At 50.6% G+C, this 8,854-nt stretch overlaps 1 protein-coding gene across 1 annotated transcript in view; it reads left to right on the top strand.

Annotated features, from left to right (window-relative positions):
• Positions 1-8,854, top strand: part of LOC109387710 (pecanex-like protein 2) — a 146,904-nt gene that overhangs the window by 113,342 nt on the left and 24,708 nt on the right. Inside the window, exons 5-6 of the mRNA XM_019651795.1 lie at positions 1,167-1,420; positions 7,737-7,970. Coding sequence (XP_019507340.1) covers positions 1,167-1,420; positions 7,737-7,970 — 488 coding nt within the window. The remainder of the gene's footprint in view (positions 1-1,166; positions 1,421-7,736; positions 7,971-8,854) is intronic.

The raw sequence follows: 8,854 nt of genomic DNA, 5'->3' as shown, positions 1-8,854 counted from the left end.
GCCAGAGAGCTCAGTTTGTAAGAGTGCGCGCTCTGAACAACAGAGCTGTTGGTTCAATTCCCACATGGGCCAGTAAGCTGCGCCAGTAAGCTGCACCCTCTACAGCTAAAAAAATTTTAAAAATAAATAAAAATAAAGATGGTGAGAAACTTATTTTAAAAAAAAAGAAATCTGAAATAGCTGTATTAATATCAGACTTCAAGATGAGGTGTATAACCAAAATAAAGAAAAAATGTTTCATAATAATTGAAGAGTCAATTCATCAAAAAGACAAAACAGCCCTAATTGTGCATACACCTCCAGCTAATGTCTTACCTAAGGCTAAAACACCATATGCGTTCCCCCTAAGCTCAGGAACACGGTAACTCCCACCACTTGTATTCAACCCCATATAGGCGGTACAGGTGGTCCTAGCCTGTGCAGTGAGGTGCAAAAAAATAGTCACAGAGATTTTTAAAACTCCTCAGAAGTGTTGCCTGTACTTACTGTCTCTGCTTTTCTCTTCCTATTCTCTCTTGAATTCACTCCAATCAGGTGTCTCTCCCCGACCCATCATTTCACTGCACCTTGCCTTTCAAAGGTCACCATTCACCTCCGTGTTGTCAAACCTAACTGTTAATTCCTCATGTAACTTGACCTGTAAGCATCATTTGACATAGCTGATGATCCGCTTCTTTGAAATTCTTTTTTACTTGCCTTTTGCTTCTGACCTCACAGGCCATTCTGTTGGTAGCACCTCACATACCAGCCTGTAAATGTTGGCCTGCTCAGAGCCCAGTTTTCAGACCTGTTCTCCATGCTATCTGTACTCTCTCCCAGATTACTTTAAATAGCCCGTATGTCCCAATACTTCTCTCAGATGTTCTGAATCTCCTCCAGAACCTCCCCGCTGAACTCCAGATTCCCTAGTCCAACTGCCCACTTGCCATCTCCATTTTGATTAGCAAAAAGTTAACACGTACAAAAGCAAATTCTTGATCTTTCCACCAATCTCTCAAATGCTGTTCCTTCCCCCTGCAATCTTCTCCTTCTCAGGAAATGGCAACTGCATTTTTCCTCATGACCGGGTCAGAAAACTTAGCTTACTCTTCACTCATCTTTTCGCCATCTCGTATCCAAATTGGTCAGCAGATCCTGTAACTGCCGCCCTGTTTGTGCTCTGCCAGGAACCTACTGCCAGCAGAGAGAGGTGGAAGCCATCATGGAAGGCGACGAGGACGACAGAGGCTGCTGCTGCTGCAAACCGGGCCACCTGCCACACCTGTTGTCCTGCAACGCAGCCTTTAACCTCCGCTGGCTCACCTGGGAGGTCACGCGGACGCAGTACATCCTGGAGGGCTACAGCGTCATAGACAACAACGCAGCCACCATGCTGCAGGTGTTTGACCTCCGCAGGCTCCTCGTCCGCTACTACGTCAAGGTACCGCCCGGGGTCCCGGACACTCGGCTGAGCGATATGCAGGGCTGGGTGAAGGGGCGCAGGAAAAGCTTGGCAGGGAGCCTGATGTTGAGGTTCCCCCGTGGCTTCTGGATCTGAGGCCCAGCTCAGTGTGGGAACAGCTGGTTTTGTGAGAACTCCCCAGGGGCTTTGCTTCAGCCTGAGGTTCCTGCCTTGCGTCACATTCCAGGCCTGGGCACTTCTCACCTAGATCTGTGTCCTCGCTGCTAACAGCATGTGGTACAGCAATGATGGTGATGATAAACTGAACATCTCGGAAATATTACCAAGCCTTGTTTACACGTTGTAAGTGTTCACTTAGATCCTCTGCTAATTTCCGCTGTAGAACCAGAATTACTTTCTAAGCTCATGATGAAAACTCAAAATCGTAGCCAGGTGATCCCATCAGGATTAGATACCATCGCCTTTTCCCCCCCATTCATGTGGGGACTAATCACATATTTTTCAGTCACTCGGAACCCATGTCTGCCCAACGTATGTTCAGCTCAGAACATGTGCCGGTTGGAATAAGTCTCCTGCACAACAAGTGTGAGACTTGACCAAGGATGCAGTGACAGCTGGGCGAAGGTGTCTTCTAGAGGGAAGGCCAGGCGAGGGCCGCCATGGCTGAGGAAGTCTTTGTGGGGACCCATGTTGTCGGGGAGCCCTTTGCTTGGTGGAAGCCCAGACAGTCCTCAAAGGGGTCCACATTTTAATGCCAAAGTGAGGAAGCTCATCCGTCTGAGACCTCAAACTCCCTGCCAGCCGAGGCTGACACGTGGACCAGCAGAAATGAGCAAATACAAAATAAAAAGGTGACATGGGCACCTGAAGAGTCAGGAATTTCAACCAACTGAAAAGGAGGACATTTAGAAATTTGGAATGGCTATGGTAGGGAGCACCAATAGCTGCTAAAGTTTTAGGAGATAGAAGGATTGTGAAGATCAGAAGGTTAAATAACTCTCCATTATCACACCCCAAGGTGACTGCAACAAGAAGTGTTCGTGAAACCCTTTCCCGGGGCAGAATAGTTAAACCAGTCTTAGCGGTTCATACTCACCTCCTTTGTGTGTGCTAGAGGGATGCAAAACTTTACATCCAAATTTCAAACAACACTATAGCTGCTCTGCCCAGGCTCACATCAACTGGGGAAGATCCGGAAAGCAAATCAGGGACTTTTGACCTTGTGCCTCACAACTCCAGGGTTTGCCCCCTCGGCCATTATAAAAGAAACTGAAAGATTTTCACACATTCAACTCTGGGCACACTTGGTATGTCAGCTGGTAGTAGATTTGGCAGAGAGCCGTGAAGTAACTGGCACACATGTCAGACGTGTCTTTCTCTCATACACAAACAAAAGCTGGTGTGGTAACTCCAGGAAGTCCCCAGACCCAGGTCCCTTCCGCTCCCAGCTCCACCATGTTAAGTGCCTGCCCCCCCCATCCCCTGCCTTACGCTCCAGGTTTAACCGGATGGAGGGAAGGACACAGAAAATGAAGGCCAAGGTCCTGCACCCGCTGTTCCTTAAGAAGGTCCCTGGACGTTGCCACAGTGTGCTGCTGCTGTATCCCATTGGCTGGAAGATGTCAGATGCTAGCCTAGGGCAGGGTCGGGGGGAGGGTCTGGAAAGTGTATCCTGGGCAGCTGTGAACCCAAATAGAAACTGTATGTTCATGGAGGGAGAAAACAGTGTTAAATGGCAACCAGCTATCTCTGGCACCTCCCTCAAAAAGCAGAGAAAGTGTCTTGAGTATCTCCTTTTGTTCATAGATGGCTACGGGTTGGAGCTACTGCAGGAGGGCTGGACCCAGGGGCTGACGGGTCACGGGGACTGGCAGGCCCATGAAGCAAGTGGCCAGGAGTTCACTCTGGAGAGGCAGTTGGGACCAGAAGTGTGGATCTAGATGGCCAGACAGACAAGCCCCAGAGCTAAACGTTTTGTCACCTCTAGAAGAAGCAACTCTTGTTCACCATCCAGGACCCTCCATTATTGTTTCCGACTGGGGTTTTGACCCCCTTCCTTAGCAAGCGCGCACACTTGCTGTGCTCCCCACGCCCGCCTGGCCTGCTGCACCTGCCCCTGCTCTGTCCCCCCGGCTCACAGCCTGGGCTCTTCCCACCTGAGCTCACAGGCAGCACCTCCCCACCAGCTGCCCTGTCCGAGGCTGGCAGTCACCTCCTCTTGCTCTGCACCTTCTGGAAGCTTCCTAAGCAGAGGAGCCACATATTCCTGGTTCCTCTTTGGGTCCCCAGAACTCAGTGTGATGACTTGCTTATAGAGGTGCCAAGCATTTTTTTAGATGAATGAACAAAGGTCCCAGGTAATGTGGAATCGAGTCTGGGCCATACAGTCTGGACAGATGACATTTAGATGTTGGCAAGGGTCTGAGCAACCTGCTCCAGACAATGGTTGCGAGAATGGGGTTCAATGCTGAGCCATTTCTGTGTGAACCTGGAGCTCCCCATAAATGGCCTTTCCATGGGCCACGTGATCAGGCCAGCAGGCCACCACAGGTGCAGAGAAGGGAGAGAGAAGGCAGGAGGTGCCCTTTGTGGGTGTCCCTGCTGGCTTTTGCAGAGGCCTTGGGCACACCATGCCAGGACCTGATTTTTGATGCCCCCGCCCCCCCCTGCCCCCAAACTGGTAATTGATGTTCACCTTTCTCCTCTCCTGTCACCTGGAAACGTGCCTCCCAGTCCTGTATGTGTTGTCTAAAATGGCAGTTTGCAATCTGCTGAACAAATCCAGGGTCATGTGCAAAGGGCAGAGGCTGAACAAGGCCCCCTGAACCTGCCCGGTAATAGTTAGCTCTTGGGTAAACAATGCCCTTGATTCTGTTTTCAAAGGCAGGGGACTGATGCTAACATGCGAGGTTCAGGGAGGGTAGGAGAGGCGCACAGTGTGACGGCTTGTTCCCTAAGGGGCACGTCTCACAGGCCAGGGGCAGACCTGTGGCACCCGGCTCTCCCAGTAAACCTGGCGACTACAGGTTTGCACGTCCTGCCCCAAACTTCTGATTCTGTGGGCCCGGGGAGGTGTCCGAGTGCCTATATTTTTAAATGAGTTTTCTAAGTGATTTGATACACAACAAGCCTTGGGAACCACTCTAGACATATTTGTGCCCAACAGAAGCAGAATTTTCTTAACTCCAAATCAGCACCCAGGAGGTGCTGAGATTTGGGGGCACATGGGTCCCCACAGTTAATTCCCGGCACATTGGCACAGGCAAGCCCATCTCTTTATAGAGCGCTCCCTGCCTCCCTCCTCTGGTGAGGGGTCACCCCAACCTTGCCCTCCTTGCCCTGTGTAGTTAGCCCCAGGGGATTTCCAGAGCGCCGAGCGGCTGTCGGAACAGAAGAAATGGCGTTTTAGGGTAAAAACAAATGGATATGTCCTTCTTTGGTCTTGGTTACGTGGTGAACTGTATTGCCTTTGTAGCTCTGAATTGCTTCACATTTCACGAGTTCAGTTGTACCCTTTTTATTATTTTTTTATTGGACAAGCGAATCAAAAGGGAAAAAAGCTTGGAATAATGCCTTCGCACGAAAGAATTCTTTTTTTTTTAATCTCCTCATAAACTGGGTCAGTTCCCCCGCCCTCCCTGAATATATTTGAAATCATTTTGTTCCTGATGACTTGAGGTTTCCCCCTGTGCCTCCTCCATTATTCATGTTTCAAACCCTCTTCGCAGTCCAGACACCAGCTCTCTGCGAGGGTCTGGTGTTCCTGCGGCCATTGTCTCTGCCTAACTCCTGGAGACAGGAGATGGGCTTATCGCTGGGCTTGCAGAATGAGGAGCGGAAAACCCGGACATGTTGGTCTGCCTGCCGGGGGCCCCCTTCCAAGAAGGAGCTGCCTGATAGGACACGCTGATCTGCAATTAAAATGAGAAGCCTGGAGAATCCTGCTGGAGGAGCCAGACACGGTGAATTAATTCAGAAGAGGTCCCACTTTCAACACGGATCAGGGTCTACACAATTGATTTTCACTGTCCTTACTTATCAGTTTTACTTAGTATTGTATCCATCTCTTCCTGACAGACTTGGTAGGATTCCACACTGTTCACTATTCATTGACATCTCCCTGACAGAATTTCTGCCTAAATGAAGTGGAAATGGCCTATGGTTTGCAACTGGTTGGGGTGGTTGTGTTTTCTCCCGGTGAGAGGACTGGAACCATGTCCCCCTCGCACAGGAAAGCCGGGCCTGGAGCTGGGGTTGCGCTCCAAAGTCAGCACTGCAGGAATTTGCCAGAACTGGAGGAGGAAGTTTTAACCTCTGTGATTTGAACTATTGTGACTTCACCTCCAGGGGTTGTTTTAGTTCCTCCCTAGAAAGGAATGGAAAGGTAAACGTTCATCTCTTGATTTGTTTGTTATTCTTGTTGGGGACACGTGATCAGGACATATGGAGAAAACTAGGCCAGACGTTTGCTAGACCAGATGTTTAGACAGACCACATTTCTTTTTTCCCTTGGTCATTGTCAGCTGAGATGTGGTGACTTGGGCCGTGACCACGATCTTTGTTTGCTTGTGACTCTGGCCGACTGTTTAAACTGCCAACCTTGTAGAAGCTGGAAGGTACCCTGCCAGTGACCAGACACCAGAGAAGCGTCCAGATTCAGAATTTACACCTCTGCATGCTAGATGTGCACTCTGGTGACCACCACAGACCAAGTGTCCTGTCCCCCAATGTCCTCCTGTCACCTCACGCCTGCTTCAGACCTCAGCTTGACTGTTATCACTGCTGCCTCAGGTTTGGTGGGTAGCAAGTCACAGATGCCAAAGATACCCTGTTATTATTATTATTTCTTTGTATCGTGTGCCAGGCCACGTGCTAAGTATTTTACCCACATCATCTCATATTAAACCTCAAAGCAGTGATGAAACGCGGCTCTCGTTAGCGCCGGTTTCTCCCTCCTCTGCTTTCTGCTTGCTTTGGCCTCTTCCCTTCTCCCTCCTGACACTGGAGGATTTCTTAGGGTCAGCACAGGTGTCCTGGTCCGAACCTGTGAACTACTGGATTCTACTTACTGTCTGCATGTCATTTCTCCACAACCTCTCCCCTCCTGCCCCACACACCCCACCACCATTTTGGGGTCAGGAGGGCTGAAGCCTGTAGAGAAATAGGGGCCCCCTTGGTCCTGACAACAGAGCAGCAGAGTGAGGCTGGGCCAGGCGTTTGTTCGCATCCAGCAACCACGTGTGTCTGTCTGCTCACCTGCTCACACTCCTGAAATAACCTGAAACCAGGTACCTCACCCACCACCGACCAGGGCAGTGGCTCTGCCCACTCACTTGCACAGCTTGTCCCCTCAGCCCTGTTGGTGCCCCTCCACATGCATCACTTCCTGTCTTCTCGCTTGGGAAGGCCCTCTATGAAGGGCTTGGTTCTGCAGCAGTGTGCATCACTGCCTCTGCATCCAATGCCACCCTGCTTTGTCCCTCGTGATTTCCACCTGGGTGGCAGGCAAGGCTTCAGGGTCCACCTGAGCCATGGGGGCACTAAGGGAATGACAGTGTGTGAAGCGGGGAGGGGACACCTCAGCACTCTGGTCCCACCTGTTGCTGGTGTGCCCCCGTCAGACCTGGATTGTCATTTCCTGTGTCACACTTAGTTCTCCAGGCCAAGTGCTAGCCTTTTGGAAACATGAATTCATTCAAAGACGACAAGCTGGCCTTCAATAAAGCGGTGGCTCCAAATAATAAAGTCCAAGGGTGGCATTTTCCCCATTGGGACTTCTAAAGTAGAATATCTGAAGGAGAGGAACCTGGGTTGTCGCTGAGCACATCACAGATGTCCTCTGTCTGGGTGCCAGGATCACGTGTGCATGTGTTACCATGTTGCAGCATAAGTACTTCCCCTGAGGACTCTGCCGATTTAGATCAGACACTCTGGCGGGGGCCAAAGAGCGGCCCCCAGTCTCGTTCAGCTGGCTCAGCCCCGCCTGGCACCACGGAAGCCGCAGTGAACCAGGTGCTTTCACGTGCTTCCCTCAGAAAGGAGGGGGCTGGCTGGCGTCCTTTCTCCCCATGGACAGTCTGTTCTGGTACATTCTCTGAGCATTCTGTGTTCACACTGCCCCTTCCCTACAGTGACCCTTAAGAGAACATTTTGGAATGTTTCAAGTGGGCTCTACCCACAAAATCTGGCAGGAAATACAAGTGACTCCCGCCCGTGGGGATTTCATGTCTCATATTTCTCTGATCTCAATTTACTTGATGAGATATAATAAATGAAAAGTCTGTCTGGCTTTAGAATGGCTGTGAGGGCCGAACATCGTGCTTTCTCTCTGCAGAGTATAATATACTACATGGTAACGTCCCCCAAACTCCTCTCCTGGATCAAAAACGAGTCTCTCCTGAAGACCCTGCAGCCTTTCGCCAAGTGGCATTACATTGAGCGTGACCTCGCAACGTTCAACATTAACATTGACGATGACTACGTTCCGTGTCTCCAGGGGGTGACACGCGCCAGCTACTGTACCGTCTACCTCGAATGGATCCAGTACTGTGCACGGCAAAGACAAGAGGTAGGGAGGGGCTGGGCGCTAGACGCGTGAATGTCAGTTTCAAACACAAGGGAAAAGGTAAAGGCCATCTCTTTCCCACCCTCTCTGGCAGACGGTAATACAATAAAGGAGAGAAAAACCATTGGTGTTTGGAGAAGTGCCTATTTAACGACTAAGCAGAATTAAGAGGCAGAATCCGTGTGCCCTGGCTCCGATGAAGGAGCCTTGGAGGCGTATTTCCCCGTGCACTGGCTCAGGGTCGGGCAGTCCTACGCCTCTACCATAGCCTTAAAACTCTGGAAACTCGTTTGTTGAAAGTTGCTTTTTGAGATTTCTGCATAACGTATATCTGTGGGAAATCCAGGGGATTTACTGCACCCATTGAATCGTGGAGAAGAAATGCTGCTTAATAATCAAGTGCTCCAGGTTCCTCCTCAGTTGTGTTTCTCATGCATCAACTCCTGTGCTGAGGACGCTTCTTGAGATGAACGCAGCCTGAGATGGGAAACCGAGGACAGTGACAGCGTATAAATGAGGAGGAGGAGGAGGAGAAAGGGGAGAAAAGCAAAGGGAGGGAGTGGGCTTACTTGCTTCTCAGGATGAAAAGCTGAACCCATGTGTGGTTGACGGGACACGGGGACAGTAGATCCAGGTCGAAAACAAGCACCTCAGCCCCTGGCGACACTGTCATACGACCTGTACAGGGCTACACACATCAAATTAGGACGTAGCCCAGGTCCTGGACCTTTTCATGAGTGATTAAATCGGGTGGTAGGAAAAGCAGGCAGCAGAACCTGCGATCTCCGGGTGCGGCAAGGAGAAATGTGTGACCCTCCACCCCCCACCCCTCCACCCTGGCCTCCTGGGGCTGAGACGCAAAGGCTGTCGATGTTCTGGGCTGACCC

Source organism: Hipposideros armiger, unplaced genomic scaffold, assembly GCF_001890085.2.
Source record: "Hipposideros armiger isolate ML-2016 unplaced genomic scaffold, ASM189008v1 scaffold_167, whole genome shotgun sequence".
In the NCBI taxonomy this organism is placed as follows: domain Eukaryota; kingdom Metazoa; phylum Chordata; class Mammalia; order Chiroptera; family Hipposideridae; genus Hipposideros; species Hipposideros armiger.
Note: the sequence above shows the minus strand (reverse complement) of the source record. Positions and strands in the feature narration are given on the sequence as shown.